Below are 26,033 nucleotides of genomic sequence, written 5' to 3' on the forward strand. Positions count from 1 at the left end.
AGCAGATCATCTCTTTAGATAGACGGTCTGAGACTACGGCCTACACACACTCTGCTGCTGCTTACATAACACACACACACACACACACACACACACACACACACAGAGGAGGGTAAAGTGGTGCTGGAGGAAACAGAAACAGGAAATAAAAAGACAACTCGAGAGAGAGGGAGAGAGAGAGAGAGAGAGAGAGGGAGGGAAGGAAGGAAAAAGGACCAGGAAGACAGGAGGATGAAGGGATGGAAAAGGAAAAGAAATGAAAGAGAGGACCAAAAAAAAAGGAAAAGCAAAGGAAGGAAGGAATGTAAAAGGAGATGAGGGAGAAAATGTATAAAAGATGAGAAAAGGGAGCACAGAAAGGAAAGAGGGGAAGGAACCAGAAGAGAGGAGGTGGATGAAGGAAACAAGTGGAGAGAAAAGGGGGACGAGTAAAGGAAAGAGGATACTAGGAGAGTAAAGGAAGGAAAGCAAGTGATGAGAGAAGGAAAGGAAAGGAGGAAAGGAGAAGAAAAATGAAAGGAAGACAGTAGCAAAGATATAAAGTAAAGATAGAAAGAATAAAGGAAAGGAGGCAAAGGAGAGAAGAGGATGAAGAAAATAAAAGGCATGGATGTGATAAACGAAGAAATCAGTGAGAGGATGAAAAAGGGAACGGACGGGAAAAGGAAGAGAGAAGAGCAGACGAGGAAAGGAAAAAAGGAAACGAGGATAGGAAGAAAGGCAGGGTGAGATGTAAGAAGGAAAGGAAGGGAAACGAGGAAGGAAAATGAAAGGAAAGGACACAAGGTAAGACAAGGATGGTGAAGAGGGATGAGGGAAAGGAAAGTTGATAGTGGGGAAGGAGAGGAAAGGGAAAGGAAGCAAGGAAGTAAGTGAGGTACCGGGAAGAAGATGACGAAGAGGATCAAAGAAATTAAGGAGGAAGAAGAGGAGAAGAAGAGAAATGAAAAGGAAAGGAAAGGAAGAGTTGATACTAGGAAAGGAGAGGAAAGGATTACCAGTAAAGGAGATATGAAGTGAGGGGCGAGTGAAGAAGATGAGAGGAAAGAGGGAAAAACAAAAAAGAGGAAGGAAGAGGAACAGAAGAGAAAAGAGGGTATGCAAGGAAAGGGAAGGAGGCAAGGTAAGGAAAGGAAGCAAAATAGGGATTAGGGAAGAGAGAAGGAGAGTTGGCAAGGGAAGGTAAAGAGGAAAGGAATGCAGATAAAGAAGGAAAGGAAGCAAGGAAGGAAGGGGAGGCAAACGAGGAGAGGAGGAAAGGAAATGAGGAGAGGAAAAGCTAATGACAGGTAATAAAGGTGAAGTAGATAAAAAACATTTAGTCACGACTTTTAAAGTTAAAGACCGGCAGCAAGTGACCGACACACACGCACGCACGCACACACAGACACACACACACATATCGCTGAATTAGCCAAACACACATGCATTCCCTTTAACACACACACACACACACACACACACACACACACACGGCTGCAGAGAGAGAGAGAGGGACTCACCCAGAAGATCACCGACTCGTTCTCCATGATGATAAACTGAAAAGAAAAAGGAAGGACTGATGGAGAGAGGGAGAGAGAGAGGGAGAGAGGGGGAGAGAGAGAGAGAGAGAGAGAGAGAGAGAGAGAGAGAGGGAGGAAGAGAGATGATGGAGGATGGAAAAAAGAAGAAGAAGAAGAAAGAGGAGGAGGAGGAGAGGAAGAAGAAGAGGAGGAGGTGTATCTGGAGACGAAAAGAGAGAGGGAAGAAGAAGAGGAGAGAGAGAGAGAGAGAGGGGGAGAGAGAGGGAGAGGCAGGATGAGTGGAAGGCTGGTCGGTTCAGCCCACACACTGCTAGCATGACACACACTCTGTGTATTACGAGAGTGTGTGTGTGTGCGTGCACGTGTAAGTGTGCACGTTGTCTCCCACTCCAATGCGTGGGTTAGAAAACACACCTCTCTCTCGAGCGAGCGGGCGAGCCAGAGAGAGAGAGAGAGAGAGAGAGGGGGGTAAGCAGCGTGGGTGTGGAGGAGCGGCCCCGTCGCCATGGCAACGATGCAATAGCAAAAAAAAATAAAAAGATTCAGCATCCAAGCATCTTCATCTTCATCTTCATCATCATCATCATCATCATCATTACTGGAGGATGATGACAAGCCCTGATGCATGATGGGGGGGAAAAAAACAGCTGTTGGCTCCATTTTTTATTTCACTGATGTTTGTTTTAAAGACACATCAGACCAATCAGAGCGCACGTGGCAGGAGTCACATGAGCGCCGGAGATGAAGAGGGTGTCCTCCACATGTGAACCTCTCAGTGAGGCGGAGACGCTGCTGGAGGATCAGCGAGCGGCTTCACTCTGTCACTGATATCAGCTCCATCAAAAGATTATCGATCAGTCAGGGATCAATTCATCCAAGCTACAAGAAAGGGTGCATTTACACCAGCGTGATGAGAATATAAGGTGTTTGTTCATCCATGTAAGCAGTAGAGGAGCTGATTCTCACGTCAGGTGTCATTAAATGATCGTGGACGAGGCCACGAAGAGACGACGTTATTAAAGAACGCCTCAAGAAATGTAGACAACATGACATTTCTGTTAAAAAGAGAAAAGTTCATGCTCCCAACACAACTTCTACCTTTAAAGTCGACCTATTATGCTGTTTTGTGTTTCCCTTCCCTGCAGCGGTTAAGATCTCGAAAGTTAAGGTCAAAGAAGCTCCTCTCTCCCACAGAAAACACTGCTCCTGAACGCCTCGTCAGTAGTCCCGCCTTTAATTCTGTAACTTTATGACATCACACCTCGTCACCATGTCATACATTTGCATAATTTATGCCCAGTGGCTAGTACAGCTGCTCTGTTGTTGTTGTTAGTGGTGCTGACTCAGACGTGTGTGAGCCGACCAATCAGAGGAGACTGGGTGTCAAGAGGCGGGGCCTTAAAGAGACAGGAGCTCAAACAGACAGCGGGGGAATACAGAGCTGCTGTATGAGACAACTGATGTGTTTATGGGCATTAAAGCACGAAGACTTATTGTAGTAGTAACCTGAAAATGAGCAGAATATGTCTCCTTTAAATCTAAGGAAAGGAAAGGAAAGGAAAGGAAAGGAAGAGTTGGAAGTAGGCAAGGAAAGGGAAAGGAGGCAAGATCAGGCAAGGAAGCAAGTGAGGGACGAGGGAGAAGATGACAAAGAAGAGACAAAGGAGAGAAATTAAGGAAGAGGAAAAGATGAGGTGGGAAGGAAGGTAAGGAAAGGAACGGAGGGACGCACTTAACGGAGAAGGCAAGGAAATGAAGAGAGGAAAAGAGGCAAGAAAAGGAAAGGAAGCAAAGGAGGGATGAAGGAAGGCAGGAGGAGAGTAGGGAAGGGAAGGAAAAGGGAAAAGGAATGCAAATGAGGAATTATCTATATTTATCCGACAGCTTGTCACTTTTTTCTTCTTCATAAATCTGATGTTTTGTTCTAAATTAAAAATCTAACAGTTTAAACGAGAACAAACAGGTAGTCGACTGACAGAACAAATTAATTGGTAACTAATCGTTTAAGACATTTGTTCCTGTGAAAAGTTTCCTCTCGTCACGTGACGCTGAGCACAAACAGCTTTTTAAATGTCACATCTATGAAGCTGGTGTCGAAGTCACGATCACAACAAACAGTTTTGCAGTTATTTATGTGGCTTGAACGGTTCAGTCGGGTGTTGGAGCCGTTTGTTAGAACTGTCACTGCGTCAGTATATATGAAGCCAACAATAGTGGATCCCTCCCACTCTGATCTCACTTGATGGATGAAGCCTCAGCAGAAAATAAACCTCTAATCTCCGGCTTCCCTCCTCTATAGATCTGCTGCTCGCATCGCCCGCCGCAGCCGAGAGCAACCAACTAAATCTGTTTATTCCTGAATGAAGCGAGAACACAGTGAGAACAGACGGAGCGCAAATCTTATCAATGGACCGACTTCTGCGTGATACAGTGAGACTACTCCGACTCACACCTGCGTCACAGGCTGGACCTGTTTAAAGGTAATCAAATCAGCCAATCACAATCAAGAACTCTACAGGTGACCACGGTATGAGTAACATCAGACGACTGACTGAGAGTACGATGCAAAGGTACATATCAGTGAGGCTTCAGCTAACAATTCAACTCCTTCGATTAATCAATTAGAGGAAGTGAGAGGACGGATGAAAACATGAAAAAGAGGAAGACGAGGAAAAATAACAGAAACAAGGACATGCAAGGAAAGGAAAGGAGCAAAGGAGGCAAGGAAGCAAAAGATGGACGAGGGAAGAGAGACAGTGTAGGCAAGGAAAGGAGAAGAGGGAAGGAAAGGAAAGGAAGAGTTGATACCAGGGAAGGAGATGAAAGGATGAAAGGGAAAGAAGGCAAGGAAGCAAGTGAGGGGCGAGGGAAGAGGATGACGAGACAGATGAAAAAATGAAAAAGAGGAAAAGAAGAGAAAAGAGGGTAGGCAAGGAAAGGAAAGGAGGCAAGTGAGGAACAAATGAGGAGATGACAAAGATGAGAGGAAGGAAAGAGGAAAGGAAAGATTTAAAAAAGTACCAAAAGTACTTATAAATGTATTCATGTATGGATGGACTCATCATTTTTAAAATAACAAATCTATTCCTCGAATGAATTTTACATTTGTGAAGGATTTCCAGCAGTTCCAACTTAAATCAGATATGAAAACGGTTTCTGACGCTACAATATATATTTAAAACCTTTTGTAATTAAACTTACATCTTTTGAGCAGCAGACTTTGTACGAGCTGCAGATAACATCAGATGTGAGCGGCTGTTTGCCTGGTGCAGAGTTACAGCTCCCTCTGCTGGACGCAACCAGCTTGTACTCTGATTTTCAGCGCTTACATTTGTTTCTGAATCATATCTGACCAAAGAAAAGATAAAGAAACCTTCATCAGCTGATCTCTAACAGAAAACATCAGTGCTCTGAACACTCGGGTGGATGTTTCTGTCCACAGCCTTCAGGCAGATGTTTGTTGTGCAGGATGAAGCGGGTTTAAAAACCTTCGGGGGATTTTTTTCAGCACCGTTTGATAAAAGTTTCCCACCGAGCTGACAATCTGTACTTCGGGGCTTTACATTTTAATTTCAGGCTGAACATCCCGACTGATAACAGGCGGCCCTGTTGCCATAGCAACCGCCCACCTGCTGGAGATTAAAAGCTGTTTGACATGTGTATCTGAGGTGCGTTCAGGTGTTAGAGTGATGTCGGGATATTATGAATCCCAAAGGAACGAGCTCCGGAGCAGAACCACCAGCACCACCTTCAACACACTAAACATCCATTTTCCAATATCTATCACAGATATTTCTATTTTAATTTACCTACCTGAAGCCTTTCTGAAGGCACTATATGCATTTGTTTTAGAATTATTAATGTTTTCCCTGAAATTATGAGCTGATCATGAGAAAACACACGTGAGGATGAACGAGTGCTGCTTTTCTTAAAGACAGTCTCTGCAGGATTTGTCGGTGCACAGTGAGCGATTCTGGAGATACAGTGTCGATTGTTGAGTCACCCAGCTCATCAAATACCAGAACTTTGGGCTGCAATCAACTCTCTTCCTCCAGAATCTCTGACTAGGGTTGGGCTGACAGAGCGAAGCCATCGCCCATGTGACAGTCATCATCCTCTGAGCCCCGTATCATCGAAACACTGTGATATAAAAAGCCCCATCAGAGGGGAAAGTGTCTCCCGAGAGTTGCCTCGAGGCCGGAGCTGTTGGTGTTTGTCCCGTTTATTATTTTCTGATTAAACCAGCTCAGTTTGGGTGAGAGTTAGTGTGTTTGTCTCAACTGTACCATTGTTATTTGTGTTTGCTTGGCAGCCTAACTTTGATTTCTGAGGCTGAACACAGCTCAGTTAAGATATGTGGTGCAGAACAGAAGACCCTGTCAAACCCAGCTTTGTAGGATGTGGATCAGCTGGTTGAGGTCAGTGGGTTGAAGTTGGCCTGAAGAACAAAAAGTCAGAGGATCACTATCATCACTGTTCCTCCTCAGGGAACGAGAATGTCTGAATCACATTCCTTCACAATCTCCACAATTTCTGCCCTCTAGTGGCAAAAAACTGGTTAATGCAGCTTTAAAGTCCAGAAACACTGAATCTCTTTTGTGTTTTGTTTCAGGTCGGTGCCACGTCGGTAAAATCTGTTGTCAAGGTGAACAAACAGTCAGTTTGGTTGAGACTGAATCCATTAATCAGACCAGATGTGTTTGAACATTTATTAAGACAAAAACGACTTCTGCTTTAACTTTCTGATATCAGTTTATCACATTCAAACATGGAAATATTTCACAGAAACAAATCTAACAACTGTAATCTGATTACAGTGTGAATACTACAGAATGTTGTGGTTACAGGCTACTCTGATAACTGTCCTCTAAACATTATTGGTGGACTTTATTCACTGTTTTTAAAGACATTAGTCTGTAATATCAGTGTTTCAATCTGGTCCCTACATGCTGCTCTCTGTTCGAGATGTGCGTTTGTTTTATGTCTCTTTGTGTCCCTTCAGGATCAGGTCCATGTACGCTCCAGTCACCAGACTCTCCTTTGAAACACCCAGCTTCTCCATCAGATCCTCGGCCACCTAAATAAAAATACACAGTGTTTAAGACTTCAGGTTGAACTTTATGTGACTGAGTTTGACCGGTTTTACATATTTGTGTTTTTAAAATCAAATAAATAGAAACTCAAACCCACCTGCTGTCCCTCCTCAACAGTCTGCTCTGGACGCATCACCACCTGAACAAACAAACGGGTCATTCAACAGGTGACTTCACACTCACTGAACTCTGGATCCATTTTGTTCGTCACACATTTACTCGCACCTTGTTTGTCTTTCAGGAAGTTTGTCTCTGAGAAAACACTTCCTGCTCCTCTGCTCTGTCTGTCGTCTGGGAAATCTCACACTTTCAAACTCTGTCGCAGCTTTAAATCAAATAAGTCAGCGACAGTCACGACGCTGTGACGACACAACGGAGGACGCGCGGTGCTGTGGAGGTGATGGGTTTACTCAGCGACACCTCCAACAAAGCACCGTATGGACGTCACTTCAGGCGGTTCTGTAAGATGCTGATGCTGTATTTCATAGTTCAACAGGGACTTCTGTTGACTTTCTTCTCCTCTCATTTCCTGTAAACTCTCAGGTGTATTTACTCTGATAAAGACGTCATGTTCTCCAACAATATACGTATATTATTAAATATTACAGCGTCATCGTGGTTCTGTCTTTTCAAATGGACCCAACAAATCCTTCTCCTCTCACGATAATGATAAATATATATTTTAGTACATTATGCAGAGTGTGGACGACTTTTAAAGACTATCAATATTCAGGTAATCAATTCAACACCAGTTATACGGGGTGTGTGTGTGTGTGTGTGTGTGTGTGTGTGTGTGTGTGTGTGTGTTACCTCTAGCTCCATGTAGTGTCCTAGTCCCTCCACTGTGTCCAGGTGAACTCTGGTCTGACCAATCAGAAACAGCCGTCGCTCTTTTCGCACCTCCCCTTTAACCCCGAGGGCGTCCGACAGCACGGTCTACACACACACACACACACACACACACACACACACACACACAGAGTCATTAATCTGAATTAACTGCAGGGTGTAATGACACACACACACAGGTTAGTTGGTGTTTACCCGCAGGCTGGACGGGTCGCTGGTCGGACTGATGGAGTAACGGGACAGTTTGGGTCCATCGGTGTCGGGACGCTCGTAGAAGATCAGCTGACCGGACTCGTTCTAACAAACAAACAAACAAACAAACAAACAAAGAGTTTGTTTAATAACCAGGACACAATATGTGGTTTATTCAGGCAACAATACTTTAATTTTAACTAATATAAGAATCATGAATTACTGTGTTTACTTTTCATTTGTCCTTTTTCCATTAATTTAAAAAAAAAATCTATTATGATTTTGTTTCTCTTTTATACATCTTATGTCATCTTTATACATCTTTTCATTTTTAATGTTTTTCTTAAAAAAAGTTATTATACTGTATTATCTTTCATTTTTGTGTGTTTTTGTCTTAACTTTCATTTTATACATGCATTATTTTTCGCTCATTTTGGGTTTTTTTTATTTTCAGTATTAATTCAGTGAATGTTGCTTTGGGATTTTTTCTTTTACTTGTATATTGTTTCTAATGACACTGCATTGATCAATATTGATTATCTGAAGTCAAATCTGTTTTATTTTGTGTACTTCTACACTGTGGTATTTGTACTTTCATTTCAGTAAAAGATTTGAATCCAGTCAAACTCAGAGGGTTAGACGGAGCGCTGTTATTATTGTGACTGTTTATGTTTGATTAATAAAAAGTCTTAAACTCAAAGATATTCAGTTTGTAATGATATAAAATGAAGGAAATCAGCAGATTTTCACAGATTTTTTACAATTAGTGCAACGCTCCCTGTGGCCACCAGGTGGAGCCCACAGTTCAGTGCCTGGTGCTGATGATGGAGCCACACACACACACACACACACACACACACACACACACACACACACACACACACACACACACACACACACACACACACACACACACCATGAAGTCTCGCAGCTTCAGCCGTCCTTGGCTGCAGTTGAAGAAGGTGTCGTGCTGTCCGATGATCGTGCCCTCTGATTGGCTGAGCTGGGCGGCCTTCTCTCCAAACTTTGTCGGGTCGCTCACTTTGGCTTTGATCTCCACGTTGGACGGCATGACTCTACTGAGCATGTGCAGAACAGAGAGAGGACAGGTGGTCAAACAGGTGTTTATTACAGTGAACTGAAGTCTGTGAACATCGACAGTCCCGGAGGCTGATGACTGACAGATTCATTCAAATAAATAAATAATAAAGAGTTTGAGTATTAAATGAGAATATTGATAAAAGTAGTTTTGTTAAAATATTTCCATGTTATATCATCTTACTTTATTTATATTATAGTAGAACATATATTATGAAAATAGTTTTAGAACATGGTTATAGATTTAAAAAAAAAAAAAAACACCAATCTTTAATTTCTTCTTTAATTTCTGTAATGGATGGTTGTAAGGACCAAAATAAAAAAAAGAGAAATAAAATAATTAACATGCCATTAAATGACCCAAAAACATTAAAAGATAAATGTAAATATTAATGTATTTATGAAATGTGACATGTTTTAATTTGCTCCTGTATTCAATTTTGTTTATACGTCTCAAATGTTGTAAAAAATAAACTCATATTTGACTTGATATTTGTCTTAACTTGCTTCTGTAATTACCTTATTCATTTATTTAGTACATTTTAATATTTATTCAATATTTTTCCACCTCATTTAATTACCCAAACTTATTCAACTCTTTTTTTCTTCTCCATGCTGCCTCATTATAAAAAGTGGGCTGTTCGCAAGTTATTCATTCAATGCCTTTATTTATCTTCCATATAATGTTGGTAAAACTATGGTGGCATGTGTATTTATTATTTCATCAGTCTTGGTCCTCCATATAAAGAGCAGACTGAGGAACATCATCAGTATTAGTGGTGGAAAGTAACTAAGTACATTTACTCAAGTACTACATTTATATGATTGACAATACAACATATAATAAATAAATAAATAAATCATGATTCAGCATTATAGATTAAGAAACCCACTTTTAACTGCTGCAACAATAAACATGATGAACACTGCGTCATAATCCAATAATGTATATTACTTTGAAAGGTACTTTTACTTGTGGCATTTGAAGTACAATTTGAAGCCAATACTTGTGTACTTTTGCTTCAGTGAACCTGACTGCAGCAGGTATTTGTACATGATATCAGCACGTGTATCTGCTCTGTTGTTACCACAGTGAAGCTAACAGCTAGCTTGTTTGCTACCTAGTTAGCTAACGGCTAACGGAGCGTTTAACATGGCGGACAGCGAACAACCCGCACAAACACACGAACATGAACACAAACTAACCGTTAAACAGGTAAACTCTGACTCACCTGGTGTTTGCGGGGTCTCTGCTGCTGTTTGTCTGCGTGGCCGCACTTGATTTTACCGCGAAACCGTCCGTCCGGGGCGGAGCGGGAGCAGCGCCGGTCTGAGAGCAGCTGACGACGCGAAGAAGAAGCGGAGGGAAGCCGGCGAACTGACCAGAGATCAGCGCCGCGTGACGGCGGAGCCACATTTAAACGCGGGGTCCTCCGCGTGCTGGTCCTTCTGAGGAGGGAACCGCTCTGCGCCTGCGCAGAAGAAACCCACCAGTGAAGCGAAGACGTCTCACTCTGCTTCATTTCTGCCGAACAGAAACAACATCCGCCATCATGGCTCAGCGTTAAAGGAAAACCACCTGAAATCAATCATTTGAGCGGCAAACACCACGTGAATGGTGATCAGAGCTGCAGCTATTGATTATTCTCATTGGCCATTAATCTGTCATCATTTGCTCGATTAATTGATTTTATAAAATGTCAGAAAACAGCGAAAAAATGTCAATCGGTGTTTCCCAAAGTCCAAGATGGCGTCCTCAGATGTCATGTTTGGTAACTAAGTACATTTACTCAAGTAACGTACTTAAGGACAATTTTGAGGTACTTGTACTTTACTCACTCGAGACAAATGTATGAAAATGTTGAATATAAGATCCAATAATCAGTCGACTCATAGTATAAGTTTAGTTTTACTTGTAGTTTTTATACTAAACTACATTTAATATTAGACACTTTGAGACTTTTACTGAAGCTCTATTCGTATGTGTGACTTTCACTTTTACCAAAGTAATATTTTAACACAATATCTTCACATTTCCGACTTTTCGGGGAACTTTTTAAAACACAGAAGACGAGCAACACAGGAAAATATTCACATTTCAGAAGCTTGAAGACGTTATTCACAACCTGGACTGGCTGCACGCCAACGCTTTTATCTCAGCAGCTCCAGTAAAGATTTCATCTTAATTAAGGGTGTAAATAACGTCTCCTCAGATCAGGTTGATCTCTGTGTTCACAGCAGACGAGCTGCGTGGAGACATCTGATGTTTAAATCATCTCCAGCTGCTTCAGCTGTTCAGCAGAACGCTGCAACTCTGTTTTACTGTGAAGCTCCAGAAATGTTCTGTGGACTACGAGACTTCACGATGACTCCTTACATGTGCAGAACCTGCCTTAGAAACATCATGTTTTAAGTTTTCTTCAGTATCACAGTGATCCAGTGAGAGTTGTCTGTACATCCACAGGTTCACTGCAAACAGGAAGTGCTAATAGTTAATTCTGCAAAGTTTTAATGGAGTTTTAGAGTATTTAATTATGTTTTTTTGGTTTTTTAGGTGAACTGTTCCTTTAAAAATCAAAACCCTGGATAAAATGGTTGTGGTGTGACATCACGTTGTCTCTGACAGCGTTTCTGTTTATACATGTTTACCTCCAATGCTATCTATGCACACACACACACACACACACACACACACAGCTGAAACATGACCACATTTAACTCGTTGGATCATCAATTCAACTCTCTCTGTGTGTGTGTGTGTGTGTGTGTGTGTGTGTGTGTGTGTGTGCTGCTGCCTGGCATTACTGGGCAACTGGACAGCATCCTGGTGAGAGCGAGCGAGAGAGCATCACACAGAGAGAGAGAGAGAGATGGAGGGGGAGGCAGTGGTTGGCTGGGAGGCATTCAGGACAAAACAAATGAGGAAAGAAGAAGCTTGATGGAAAAACAGCTGAGACGAAACAAAGACGACTGTGAGGTTTCTGTGAGTAAAACACTTTGATGATAACAACAAGTTATTATTTACATTCATGACAAAAGTCTGGGTGTTAAAAAGGTGTTTATTATGCAGGAAAAGCAGAGTAATGAGAGTCTGTCTGCCTGTCTGTCTGCCTGCCTGTCTGTCTGTCTGCCTGTCTGTCTGCCTGCCTGTCTGTCAGCTGCTCTCTCAGGATGACCGTCACGTACTCCAGTAAAGTAGCGAACGCCACCTTCTTCAGTTTCCACCGGCTGCTGCTGCGCTGGAGAGGAAGCATCTACAAGCTGCTGTACAGAGAGTTCATCCTGTTCGTGCTGCTCTACACCGTGCTGAGCCTCGTGTACAGGTGTCACACACACACACACACACACACACGCACACACACACATTACAACATGGCTGTAATTTCTACTGTTAAAGTGGTTATTATTCTGTATTCTTCTTCTACAGTGTTGTTAAAAAGTATCCCAAACTCATACTTGAGTAAAAGTAAAGATATCGTGTTTTAATATTACTTTGGTAAAAGTGAAAGTCACCCAAATGAACAGTACTCGAGTAGAAGTCTTAAAGTATCTGATATTAAGTGTAATAAAGTATCAAAAGTACGAGTAAAAGGAACTTATACATATATATACATGTATTTACTGTGTATTACGTGTCGACTGATAGACGCGTGGTTGATTTTCTGCAGAGTAACTAGTAACTAAAGTTATCAGATAAATGTAGTGGAGTAAAAAGTACAATATTAACCTCAAAAAAGTAGTGAAATTTAAGTATAAAGTTTTAGAAAATGGAATTACGCAAGTACAAGTACCTTGAAACGGTACAAAAGTAAGGTACTTAAGTATCAAAAGTACGAGTAAGTAGTAAGTAAATAATTAAATTCTGTATAATTACATGAACATATATCCTGTATAATATGTGTCGACTGATTAGCCGCCTAGTCGATCATCGGATCCAGTAATCTGCAAAGTAACTAGTAACTAAAGTTATGGGATACATGTAGTGGAGTAACACATTGAGGTCGTCTTCTGGGTCTGATCGATCATTTTCACCATTTTCTGACATTTTAAAGACCAAACGACAGAGTAATGAATCAGCTCTAACCACCACAGCCTTGTACTTAAGTTCACTTCTCGACTAAATGTACTTTGTTACTTTGTGTAACTAACTGCTGGTCGTGTCGTCTGTGCTGCAGGCTCGTCCTCAACGACCATCAGAAGAGGCTGTTTGAGAAACTCTCCATGTACTGTGATAAATACGCGGAGCAGATTCCCGTCACCTTCGTCCTGGGTACGTCTCAGATTACTTCCTAATGAGCGACACCAGTGGCAGTCAGACCGTTGGCAGATAACGTGATCATCCTTTCAGATGTTCACAGATTACAGCCTCGTCAGCGGGTCAGAGAACAGAGCTGCTGTGTTGTTATTGTTAATAATCACAGGAGGAGCTAATATTAGTCCTCAGAGACCAGCTGAGCTCTCAGACACACTGACAGATCCAACATGGTGGACTGTAAACCACCACCACAGTGTCCAGCTGCTGTCGGACTCGAAGTGGGAAGTAACTTCTTCAAGTACCAAACTGAAGTACAATCTTAAAATACTGTATTTCAATGTTATACCACTTTTTATACTTCCAACTACATTTATTAGACATACATGCACAATATATGACACAATATAGTTAATACAAAATGTGAACTTACTAATAAACTCTGTATTATTATGATTAAGATACACAGCTGTATATAAAGTACTTCAAATTAGCTCCACCTTCACCCAGTGTTGTAAAAAGTACCCAAAAGTACTCGAGTAAAAGTAAAGATATTGTGTAAAATATTACTATTACTAAAAGTGAAAGTCACCCATGTGAATGGTAGTCGAGTAAAAGTCTTAAAGTATCTGATATTAAATGTAATTAAGTATCAAAAGTACAAGTAAAAGTAAATAATACATATATTTACATGTATGTATATATTGTATACTTTGGGTCGACTGGTTATCGGATCTGATGTTCATAATTTTCCTGATTATCAGAACGAGTGTTTGTTTTATCCGATTAAAAATACAGCATGTAATCTGTAAAGTAACTTGTAACTAAAGTTATCGAATCAATAGAGTAGACAGTGGAGTAAAAAGTACGTTATCTGCCTCGATATGTGGTGGAGTGGAAGTATGAAGTATCAGAAAATGGTAAAGTAAAGTACAAGTACCTCAAAACTGGGCTTCAGTACAGTACTTATCTTTACAGTATTTGTTCGCTGTGTTACTTTAACTTAAAGGTGCAATGTGTAAAAAAAGGCCACCTGTTGAACAAAGAGAGGCAGCATATAGTAACTGCTAACTGCTGCTAACTGTGTTCAGTTTATACATGCATGACTGTAGCTACTGTTAGCTTTTTAGCTCAGTTAGCTGTGCAGCTAGCTGGACTGCTGAGAGAAGGAGGCTAGCTGGTTAGCATGCTAACTTCAGCAGATATCTCTGCAGCAGGGTTCACAGACATCTTTCACATAACGTTACTGCTATTTCTTCACATTCTGGTGATAATTTAAGCTGTTTGTTAAACTAAAACTTTTACTATTTCACCTTTAAATAAAAATCTGAATCAATAATAAAACAGAAGCTTAATAAATCTAAAATATAACTATATTCTGTCTGTCTGTTCCCGTCTGAGGAGAGAGCACGACAGACCGTCAGACAGACGGGGTGTTCGGTTGCCTCATTAGCAGGCCGCTAATGGAAACAGGTCATTAACGAGCAGCGAGCGGCTAAAAGCCGTTTGAGTGTTTGTGTATCTGATCTCCACCCTGATTCACACCAACAGTCAGACACACAGTATCTACATGTTCCCTTCAACCAGCGTCGACCTTGAAACAACCCTGTGGAAAACAAAGATAACATCCACACCTGAGGCACATGACAGTGGATATACATTGATTTAAGTCGCTTAAATCAATATGACTTTGCTCAACACACATTAAACACATGCTAAACAGAGACTGGACACACTCAACAGGCTGAGAGCAAACTAAACATCTGCTAAACACACCATTAGCACACTAAACATGTTAGCACACGCTAACACAGATGAAATGTACACGTAACAAATGCTGCAAACAAATGTGATGCTAAAAACACCTAAAACATATAACGTAAGCTAAAAGTTTAACTTGAGCTTATTCACTTAGTTGTGGAGAGCAGATTGACACCACTCTCATGTCTGTACACTAACATTTACATTTACATTTACATTTGGGGCATTTAGCAGACGCTTTTGTCCAAAGCGACTTACAATAAGTACATTTGTCACAAGAAAGAAACCACAACATTTCACCGCTGATAAAGTAGAAAAAATAGAAACAATTTTCAAGCCCTCATCTGAGCAAAGTAGCTGCTATTTATCAAGGATACCATCAGTGCTATAGTGCTATGATGTAAGTGCTGAGGGGAAGAACGTACAAGTGCATATAAAAATTTGTTTTTGTTTAAGATAAGCTAAGAGTACGCAGCTGTTAGCTTAGCCAAGCACAAGAAGAAACTGCTACCCCCTTAAAAATGACATACGACGCCTTTAAAGGTGTTGTTAGGCACAGTTTTTGTACAGTTGGACAAAGCTACGCTAGCTGTTTACCGCTGCTTCCTGTTTTTAGAGGTAGTATTATTTCCAGCAGCTGTTGTTGTTGATAATGTTTAGTTGAAGGAGCGTTAGCCTCGTAGCAGTAGCTAACTGTTCGGTGGCTCTAGCTTGATATTTAAAACTATTCCTTTTATGTAGATTGTACAATAATTAAGAAAACGTCAGCTGGTGTTTGGGATGAGGTGCTAATAAAGTTTGATTTGTGTGTGATGTGACTGAGCGGTTTGTGTTGCAGGTTTTTATGTGACGCTGGTTGTGAACCGCTGGTGGAATCAGTTTGTTAACCTGCCGTGGCCCGACCGACTCATGTTCCACATCTCCAGGTACGTTCGAACCGTAGAGGGAGAAAATGAGGTTATTACGAGAATAATTACATAACGAGACTTTACGAGAAGTGATTCTGTGTTATTGATTTCTACAGCGTGGCTTTTAAAAGCCCATCCGCCCTCTAAACCACGGATGTTGATTATTTGCCCGAATGTTGTGAAAGTCAGGTCGTGTGCTGTTTGTGAGTCTGAAGACGCTGGAGAGGAATCATTCATAATTATGTCTTGTAACTTTAAAAATACACATAAACACAGAATGAGCTTGTAGTTCAGGTGGGTTTGAGGTACTTCATGTGATGTCATCTCGTCTCTTCTGCTTCCTCCAGCTGCGTTAAGGGTAAAGATGAATATGGCCGCCTGCTGCGCCGGACGCTCGTACGTTACGTCAACCTCACGTCGCTGCTCATCTTCCGCTCCGTCAGCACCGCCGTCTGCAAACGCTTCCCGACCATGGACCACGTGGTCGAGGCAGGTGAGGCGGAGTGTTTGTGAAGGCTGTATCTGCACCGTCACCGCTGTGTCAGCGTGTTTACACGGAAACGACAGAAGTCAGATGGAGTTCACGTCCTTCCCGGCTCTTCTCGTTCCTTCCTGTAACCGTCCTGATCTGGACCCGAGGGATTGGTTTGTTATTTTCCAATTAGAGGAGGACAGAGAGCTGCGGAGAGCCGAGCGGGATGTGATGAGCTGAATCTTCTTGTTCTGTTCAGAGTTAAAGCTCTCAGGATGTGGCACGACAACATCTGAAACATCACAGATCAGTTTTACAGCCAAGAAACAATAAATGGACTTTAGAGGCGACGCAGACAGATTTGATTTCTACTTTTGAAGTCATCTTTTTGATAAACACTCAAATCTGACAGAAAAAAAACTCCACAACTACAGATTTTCACAACATTTGCTGTTGATTTCCGATAGAAGATTATTTTCAACTACAACTCTGTAGCATCCATTAGAGATCAGATAGAGATGGCTGGTTTTTGTGCCCCCCTGTAGGTTTCATGACTCCAGAGGAGAGGAAGGTGTTCGAGAACATCCGCTCTCCTCATCTGAAGTACTGGATTCCTGTCGTCTGGTTCTCCAACTTGGCGTCTAAAGCTCGACAGGAAGGACGCATCCAAGACAGCATCGACCTGCAGAACATCCTCAATGTGACGCACGGGATCACACAAAAACATGATATGTTCTGTGTCAAGTATGAATTTAGAGGGTGGGAAAAGATCCTTGGACAAACAGGTGAGAGGCGACAAGACAGGAGCGAGATCACATCAACGTGTGGCGGCTCCTCCAGAGGTTAGCATAGCTGCTATAGCATCAGTTCTATCAGAACCGGACTGTAGGATCGCTGGTGGTGTCCAGAGTCGTATCATCTCCGTTCACTCCAATGGACGGTTGTTTCACAGCAATCAGAGATCGTGGAGCTTCTCACTAGTTCCTTGAAGTTAGTAGCTAATATTAGCAGCAGGATAGTTTTGGCAGAAGAGCATTTATTGACTATTAATTACCAAACATTGTTGTTCTGCCTCCATATGATGGTTTGTCCAAACACCTGCGAGTATTATTAGTGCCTGACCTTCTCCAAACAGTTTCCAAGGATCACTATCGAGATACAAGTAACCAATATTCAACGTTGGAAGATGATGTCAAGCCAAATTTGTGTTTTGGCGTCAAACCGATTTTAATTTCTAGGGTTGTCTGGTGTTAAATTAACGTTTGCTGCCAGCTGGAGTGACGCTCAGGGCAAATATCCAAAAGCAGTTATTTGGGTCAACCGAAGGGTCACCCGGGCCGACGCGAGGGGCATAACTGGGCTGACCAGAAGCGCTTCGAGCCTCTGGTGTCACATTAGAGCAGAGGTGAAGTGAAGTGTCCCATTAGGCCACAGATACATCCAGTCAAACAGAAAGTGGCTCCTGCAGAGGGTGGGCTGTCACAGAAATCTGGGTTTCTTTTTAATTGCTGCCAAACTTGGCAACCCTGATGAATGTGTGTGTATGTCCTCAGGAGATGAACCGGTTCAGGACCTGGTGTTCGACTCTCTTCGGCTACGACTGGGTCGGCATCCCGCTGGTCTACACACAGGCCTGTCTCTCTACTTCCTGTCTTACATCTGTCGCCATAACATGTTTAAACGGATGTAACTGCAGCTCGTCTAATCGCATCAGCGTCCGTCATTACTGTAACCCAATCAGAGCTCTGAGTCTCCATCACAGAGAGATGGAGGGACGCACAGTGAAGTCTCTGATCCGTCTGTCTTCAGGTCGTCACTCTCGCCGTCTACACCTTCTTCGTCGCTTGTCTGATTGGTCGTCAGTTCCTCGACCCCGCCCAGCGGTACCCCGGCCACGACCTCGACCTCTACGTCCCCGTCTTCACCCTGCTGCAGTTCTTCTTCTACTCCGGCTGGCTGAAGGTGCGTCAGATGATTCAGACCGTTTCTATTCTCGTCTTATTTTCCTGTTGACATAAACAGACACGTGGTCGACCTTATTTCATCTCTGAGCCTTGTGCTGTTATATTAATAACACAACATACACAGTTATTAATAACTGAGAGCTGCAGGGAAGCTCTCACAAGCTGTGGGACGAAGGATTTAAAGTTTGTTTTGTATTTGAAGATAGAAGAATTAAAAATGTTTGATCCTCTATGAAGCTAATCGACTATCATGTACGACTGCCTTGTTTTTTAGGTGGCCGAGCAGCTGATCAACCCGTTCGGAGAGGACGATGACGACTTTGAAGCCAACTGGATCATCGACAGGAACCTTCAGGTCAGCAGCCAATCACAGAGGCTGAACGACTGGTGTCATGTTCAGGTTTCCCCGTCCGGGCCAGTAAGAGAGACCCGTTTATGATGAAAGAAAGAAGTCCTGCAGGAGAAAATATGTGTATTTTGGTGTCTAGTGGAACAGAAAATGATCTCGCTTTGATTCAGGTCAAACTCTATTCAACACCGAAAACTGTTCTGGCTTGCAAAAAGATTAAGATCCAATAAGAAAGCTTTAATAACGTCAAAACAGGCTGCGGGGAAAATCCAAAAGACTCTAGAAAAACACAAACACCAGGAGGAAACTGCAAAAACACGAGGGCAGGAAACACGAGGAGCAAATCCTGACACATGTTGGAGGAGATGCAGGACTGACAAAGACTGAGGGCTTAAATACACAGGGACTAATTAACCAATTAAAACACAGGTGTTCACAGAAAAAGGGGCGGGGAAATAAATAAAGACAGGAAGTAGAAGGTCACAACAAGACATGAGGAGAAATTCTACAAAATAAAACAGGAAGCATCTAAACCAAAAACCAGAAATAAGGACATCACCATGGGAACAGTTTCATCCATTATTATAAATAAGACATGTTGAAGGTACTCAGAGCGTCACAGCTCTGATCAGTCCGAGTTATAAGACGTACCTGATGATGTAATCGTGTCCTCCAGGTGTCTCTGCTGGCTGTCGATGAGATGCACATGAACCTGCCTCACATGACCAAAGACATGTACTGGAACGACAGCGAGGCGAGGCCGCCGTACACGCTGGCTGCTGCCGACTACTGCATCCCATCATTCCTCGGCTCCACCACCGACATGGGGTGCACACACACACACACACACACACACACACACACACACACACACACACTCTTTACATATCGCTCTCTCTCTGTTGAATTGTCGTACTGTGACTGTTGGATGATCAGTTGGTGTTGAGTCGTTCGTCTCCTCGTCTCCTCCAGACTCTCGGACATCCTGCAGTTTGATGAAGTTGATGTTAGCGACGGTCGTCATCGGCAACACGACCCTGTTTTCGCCCTGCGGCAAGAGTCGGTAATCCAACCTTTTTTACTTCCTCTGTCACCCTGAAGACCTGATCTCTGTTAACCTGCAGATGTTTGTGAACACACTGATCCAAAACCTCAACATCACCAGACTCCCTTAACAAATGTGGTGATTTTAAGAGTTGTTGAGTTAAAACAAACTTTATAACGTAGTGAAACTCTGTCTCTGACAGATTCTGAATCATTGTCTCCTTCTTGTAAATTCAGCATTAAATGAAAACAGTAAGTTGTGTGTTTCCTTGTAAAAAGTGTCAGTTTGTGGCAGCATGGCTGCACCAGCCTGTCTGCTTCTGTGTCTAAAGTGCTAAAGTCTGACCTGCCAACATTTAGCAGCTGTTTGAACACACTGTTTACACTGATTTCACCATTTACACTCAGTTTATGAAAGAAGAAACATTTTATTGATCTAAACATGTCACATTTTACAAATACACTAAACAGTAACCAGTATAGGCGACTTCTTTGTCCCCGTGGAGAAAGCAGGAAGCGATATCTGATCACATGAGGTCGCTACTTTACAGATATTAAATTTACAGACAAATTTAATGTAAAATGACATGAGGCCATTAACCAGGGAAGGCATCTCTCTTTATAATAATTCATTATAAAGCACTCGACATGTTGGATTGTAACAAAGTTTTATTGCCTGAATCAGATTTTATTTCTTTGTAATAATATATTTTAGTTATGATTTGTAAATCCTACAGCTTTCATTTATTCTTGAACCAGTTTATAAAGTATTTGTAAGAACCTAAAATGATTCATACTTTTTGATATGTCATGTCATTCAGTACATTTTTCTGCATCTGCAGGTTCTTGGTCGAGTTCGCCGGCTGCTGAGCGTTCAGGAGCCTCCTGACCTCCGACCTCCTCGACCCATCTTCAAACGACACAGCAGCGATGCAACAGGAAGTTTCTTCCCAGACTTCAGGTGCAGGATTGCTCCTTTTAAAGCACGAAGCCAGTCTTGATGTTGTTCTTCCTGACGTACATTTTACAATCAATCCATCCAGAATCCATCAAAGTCCAGAGGCCACGCGTCCACCCTCCTCCTTGGCCATGGACACCTTGTCCACCTTGAGGGAGGTCAGCAGCAACCCTCCGTCCCCTGAAAACTCACCCTCTGCTGTTTTTCCCCAACTCGTCATCAGCCCGCCGTTGTCCGGTGACGTCTGTCAGGACACGGCTGCTTCTGGTAACGGTGAAGCAGCAAAACCTCAGAACGGACTGGATCGATCGCCAACCGAGGAAACACAAGGCCTGGACACCCCGAGGTTATTATTGGTTTTCTGCACAGGACTTCAACTGTGTCCATAATTAAGACAGTTGATTTTTGAGTCTCACTCTCAACCCGTCAAATACTGACGCTATGGGACTGTAGGTCGGGTCGGGCCGCCATCTCAAAGCCTCAGAATTTGACGAGTTGGAAATGAGACTCGAGAATCAACTTTCTCTCAAACTGAACCTTGAAACTTTGCTGTAGTTTTGAGATAATTGGCTCAAAGGTCGGTCGTGTATATACTTTGTGAATATCTTTCCCTTTCACTCTTTTATCTTCCCCTTGCTGTCTGACTCTGTTCTTTTTATGTCCAGGACCGGCTCCTCAGTCTGTTGTTCCCCCACCCAGCTGGGACCCAAGGCATTTCGCTGGACGTCAAGCATCCAGCACCGGCCACCGACCCGGCCACGGGGGCGTCAGTTCTCCCTCCAGTTCTCCAGACAGTCGTCCAAGGGGTCGGTCCGCAGCCTGCCGAGTCCCAAGGCTCTTGGGAAGCGGAGACGAGGCCTGGCCCGGTTTCAGTCCCGACGATCACCTGGTCCACCTACGGACACTCTGCAGCTCCCTGACCCCGAGTACAACCACGACTTCCAGGGAATAGCAGCGACGGAGGACGACGACAATGAAGGAACCAACAACAGCGACGAGATGAAAGACCCGAACTCCCAATCAGAGAGCTTAGAAAAGCTCTGAGAGCCGCTCAGAGCAACATACTACTGCCCAACAGAACCAGTCTACGAGCTGGTGACCCAACAAGACAGAGGAAAGTTGATTCGAACCAACGAATGCTTGGAAAGCTCGATACTTCTAAACCTGGAGTTCCTGCTTGTTGCCAGTTTTGTCACTGAGATTCAGAAAGACACAAAATAATTCAACTTTTAAGCGAACGAGCACGAGAACCGACCAACCCCGACTGATCACCACGTGGAAGAATGAACCTCTCTGTAAAGATGTTTTGACACTGACGTCATCTAGTGGCCATTAGAGGACCTGCAGCTGAACGACTGCGGCGACTCGCTGGTGAAACACTCAGGATCACTGAACTTCTGTCTGTTTTTGTAAATGTAACTGAAGTCATGAATCTACGACTGGTTGCTGCTGCTGAATCACCAAAAACTGTACTTTTTAAAATAAAATGTTGTGACTGACGTGTCTAAATGTGAAGAATGGTGTCAACAAGTGCCCTTTTTCCATCTTACACCTGCCGGCCTGGTTCTGCTCGGTTTGACTCGGCCCGGCTGGGTTTTACATTTCCACCACAACTGGGTTTAAAACAATGACGCTCTTGTCTCGATCCTGCAGAACCATCAAAGAATCACCGCTAATTCAGCTGCAGACACGTTTCACTTCCTGTAACTCCTTCACAATAAAAGCCATTATTTAGTCATTTAAAAGCTTTTATTGTGAAGCAGCATCACAGGAAACGTTGTGTTTTCAGCAGCAGTAACTAAACACGAACCAGCTGACAGTGAACACATGAACCAGCTGACGGTAAACACATGAACCAGCTGACAGTGAACACATGAACCAGCTGATGGTGAACACATGAACCAGCTGACGGTGAACACATGAACCAGCTGACGTGAACACATGAACCAGCTGACGGTGAACACATGAACCAGCTGACGGTGAACACATGAAACAGTGAAACTCAGCAGATGTTTGAAACAAACAGGACGAGAGAAGCTATGATGGTCTGTGATTGGACGCTGTTGCTGGCTAATCGCTAATAAGTGTAATTTATGTTGGTGCCTTTGTAAAGAATTACAAAATGCTGTTGAGGTCTTTTTGATCATGTAGTATTTATTGATCATACAGTTTTAAAGCTGCTGATAACTGATTTAGCCTTCAGCTGGGTGCTTAGCAGCGGCAAAGCCGACCCGGTCCTGTCCTCTGTCGAAGACGCTGTAGAACTCTGTCAGAAATACATCTCCCAGAATCCACAGGGGCCCTTCAGGAGAAACGATGTCCACGGCCTGGAAACCACTGAAACACAACTCCTTGTCGCCGAGCATCTCCTGGAGACGGAGAGAGACGATCAGTATCACACTAATGACACAAAATGTCCTGAGAGTTAGAAACAAAATGGCCGACGCTCCCCACCTTCCTCACGTACTGCTCGGCGGTCAGCGTGTACTCTTTCCCTCCCAGGACGAACGTCACGTGAGGCAAACTGGACAACCGGACGCAGTCGATGAGGAACTGAAACACACGAAGCTAAACGTCAGACCGGATTACACGTCGACACGTTTCACATTAAGACGGTTTTCTCTCACCTCTCCTATGTTTGACGGTGTGGCGCCGATCAGCTGCTGAAGGTTGAGGATGTCAGCGGTCGGTCCGGCGATGAGGGAGGTTCCGGTATCAACAATCGCCTGGCAACCGCGAGGACAGAAGGAACTCACGCCCTGCACCGCCACGCTGAAGCACGCACAGAGATGATCATGGTGCATGTTTCTGAGAGCGGCGTGCTAACTCTTGTTTTAATATTATTAAACGGACTCAATGTGTCACCTGTCCATCTTTATCTGCCAGTAGCCCTTAGAGGTCACAGGGAGCCAGCTGATTGGTCCGGTGTACAACGCCTCGTCTGCTCCCCCGAGCAAAAGTTCACCTTCTGGGTAGCTGTTACTTGTTCTCCTGCAGGGAAACATAGAAACAAAGGACAACAAACTTCCTCATCACACCTCTTAGGCTTTGAATCCCTCTGGACCCTCCCGGTACCAGGCCCTGGTCATCTGGCTGCACTGGCACTCGCACCTGCTGAGGTAGAAGGAGAAGACCGGCTCGTCCACGGTCTTCTGAGCCATCATGTTGTCAAAAACAGGGTTTCCAAGGATCTCCGCCAGGTTCGGGTAACCCATCCCCAGAACACCGTCGAACCTCGCCATCACAAATGTGGCACCGGGCTCGTAGACCGACTCCCCAAACTCCTGGTTCAGGGCGGTCAGACCCCCGACCTGGAACCAAAGACGAACTGTTACAGCACTTTATAAAAACAGTCCATCTTCAGCTTCTCCAGCAACACCGGGTCAAAACCGTCTCTCTCACTTTCTTTATAAAATACAGTCGTAATTAAAACATCGACACGAACCTTCAGCGTGTCTCTGGCCATGACGCCCAGCAGGTGTCCTGATCCGTAGTGAATCCCAAACATCCGACCGTCATGACGGAACGACGACGACTCAAACGCCCGGAAACGCTTGTGCAACGCTGCCCACACACACACACACACACACACACACACACACACACACACACACAGAGACCTTGAACTTCTTATCACAGTCAGGAACACACTGAACTGACCTGTCGTGCCGTCCTGACCCACAAACTCTTATAAAAAACAAAGTCAAACACTTGGATGAACTGTGCAGTGTGTGTGTGTGTGTGTGTGTGTGTGCGTGTGTGTGCGTGTGTGTGTGTGTGTGTGTGTGTGTGTGTGTAGTGTGTGTGTAGTACCACAGGCTTCGCTGACGCAGTAGGATGACGGCACCCAGAGATCAGCTGAGCCGGTGTCAAAAATCACAGAGAAGTTCTGCTCCGGAGAACCCAACGTGATTTCACCAAAGTACTGAGCCTGAACAACCAGAGACACATCGTGTCAGTCTGTGACGCTACGACTGAGATAAACAAACAAACAAACAAATAAATAAACAAAACAAGTGAATTATTAAGTGTAAAGTGTCTGAGACTCATCAACTCAACTCAGCTGTACTTACAGGACAAAACTCAACTGATACCAACAGAGACTGAAGACAGAACTTCACCAGAACTTTTACAAATAAAACTGTAATTAAAAACTATAATTTAATGACTCACGGGCTGTTCTGCTGACACACACCTGATTAAAAGAGGTGAGTCTCATTCAACCAATAAAATAACACGTTGGTATTGATAATGAGTCACTGGGTCGCATCATCTGGAGGCTCTTGACAAAAAAAAAAGATTTTTCATTGAAAACATTCATAAATTAAAGGAAGAGGAAATTTAAAAGCTCTGCAAAACTTTCATCTGTGCACATTTTTAATGAACAAGGATCTGTGTCGTTCTCACGTCCATGAAGTTGTAGATTTTCTCGCTGGAGCGTCCGAGCCGCAGCGACGGCGTGCCGGGCGGGAAGCACTGAGCGTAGCGCCGGTTGAACATGTCGGGGCGATGATCCCTCAGGAAGTCCTGCAGCAGGCCGTCAGCTCGCAGCTGGGTCCGGATCGGAGGCTTCCGCCTCAGAGGAACCCTGCAGAGGGAACGAGTCAGAGTCCACTTATTTTTATTTTTTGTTACATTAGTTAAAGGAATAGTTCAACATTTGGGACAATATGCTGAGCCGAGAGAGCTGATATCACTGTGTATTTGTGCTGTATGTAGCTGGAGAGAGCAGCCAGTTAGCTTAGCTTAGCATGAAGACTTAAAAAGGGGACATGGCCAAAATAATCTTATCATGTTTGTAAAACAAGTCCTAAAACCTGTAAATCAGTTCCTGCTCCCTCGTCTCAAAGTCGATGTGTATTTTAAATGTCTGATTAAAGGTCTGTGGTTACGTTTAAGATATTATCAGATTTTGTTCTACGACATTAAATATGACAGCAATTTCCCAAAGTTTGAATAAAAAAAGTTTACGTGTCTTAATAAAGGAGGCTGCTAACAAGCGGCTAAACGTAACAAAATCCAAATACCAGCTTTTCTAAAGCTCGTTAATTAAAATGTAATTTAGTTTTCAACTTTAAAAATGACGTGTGGCTAAGCTGATCTTACTGTCTGCTAGCTGTAGCTTCATATTTACTGTACAGACACAAAGTATTTCAATGTTTCCATCTGAACAAACTATTAACTGACTTTAAAGAAGAAAAGGTCCAAACATTTCTGGTGTGAAACAAACCGGACTCGAACTTTAACTTAAACTGACAATAAAAGTCAGTCATGAGTCGTCTTGTGGGAAGAAAAAGATGTAATTTGAAACACAAGAGCTGCCTGAATGTGAAGAGAGCTGCTGTATATATGATGTTAATGATGGTGTGAGATTCTCACCTGACCAGCGCCGAGCTCGTCCATGTCCAAACCAGCAGCAGCACCAACACCTGCCTCCACATGTCCGTCTGTCCGTCAGACTGTCAGTCAGACTGGTGTTTGTCAGAGCATGAAGAGTTTATCAGGATCCTCTGCTGCTCTGATTGGACCTCAGATCTCACTGCTGACTCGTGGTGTCTAAAACTCCTGCT

The 26,033-nt window shown here is 43.3% G+C and overlaps 3 protein-coding genes across 5 annotated transcripts; 1 reads left to right on the forward strand and 2 right to left on the reverse strand.

The window, feature by feature from the left end:
- Positions 1-6,218: 6,218 nt before the first annotated feature.
- LOC141008360 (uncharacterized) lies at positions 6,219-10,210 on the reverse strand. Of its 3 annotated transcripts, XR_012180067.1 has the most exons (7): positions 9,988-10,210; positions 8,574-8,736; positions 7,661-7,762; positions 7,427-7,552; positions 6,842-7,145; positions 6,714-6,755; positions 6,557-6,600 (listed from the first exon to the last, which is right to left on the reverse strand). XR_012180067.1 is itself a non-coding variant. In XM_073480688.1 (6 exons), the coding sequence occupies exons 1-6, from the start codon at positions 10,170-10,172 to the stop codon at positions 6,502-6,504; spliced, it is 714 nt and encodes a 237-aa protein (XP_073336789.1). In that variant the 5' UTR covers positions 10,173-10,204; the 3' UTR covers positions 6,219-6,501. The 3 variants fall into 3 exon arrangements, 2 of the variants coding, with proteins under 2 accessions (XP_073336789.1, XP_073336788.1); XM_073480688.1 differs by lacking the exon at positions 6,842-7,145 and having other exon boundaries at positions 6,219-6,600; positions 8,574-8,733; positions 9,988-10,204; XM_073480687.1 differs by lacking the exon at positions 6,842-7,145 and having other exon boundaries at positions 6,219-6,600; positions 9,988-10,201.
- A 1,716-nt stretch (positions 10,211-11,926) lies between these two features.
- Positions 11,927-21,507, forward strand: LOC141008180 (bestrophin-3-like). The gene is made up of 13 exons (XM_073480428.1): positions 11,927-12,078; positions 12,931-13,025; positions 15,607-15,694; positions 16,024-16,169; positions 16,694-16,848; positions 17,702-17,779; positions 17,958-18,110; positions 18,387-18,467; positions 19,138-19,289; positions 19,434-19,524; positions 20,348-20,466; positions 20,549-20,809; positions 21,129-21,507. Exons 1-13 carry the CDS (start codon positions 11,927-11,929, stop codon positions 21,505-21,507), a joined length of 1,950 nt encoding a protein of 649 aa, XP_073336529.1.
- Positions 21,508-22,632: 1,125 nt separating this feature from the next.
- nots (nothepsin) lies at positions 22,633-25,904 on the reverse strand. Its single transcript, XM_073480655.1, has 9 exons — positions 25,843-25,904; positions 24,871-25,051; positions 24,277-24,394; positions 23,909-24,027; positions 23,575-23,774; positions 23,329-23,454; positions 23,091-23,235; positions 22,918-23,016; positions 22,633-22,832 (listed from the first exon to the last, which is right to left on the reverse strand). Exons 1-9 carry the CDS (start codon positions 25,902-25,904, stop codon positions 22,656-22,658), a joined length of 1,227 nt encoding a protein of 408 aa, XP_073336756.1. The 3' UTR covers positions 22,633-22,655.
- Between the last annotated feature and the right edge of the window lie 129 nt (positions 25,905-26,033).

Source organism: Pagrus major, chromosome 14 (genome assembly GCF_040436345.1).
Source record: "Pagrus major chromosome 14, Pma_NU_1.0".
NCBI lineage: Eukaryota > Metazoa > Chordata > Actinopteri > Spariformes > Sparidae > Pagrus > Pagrus major.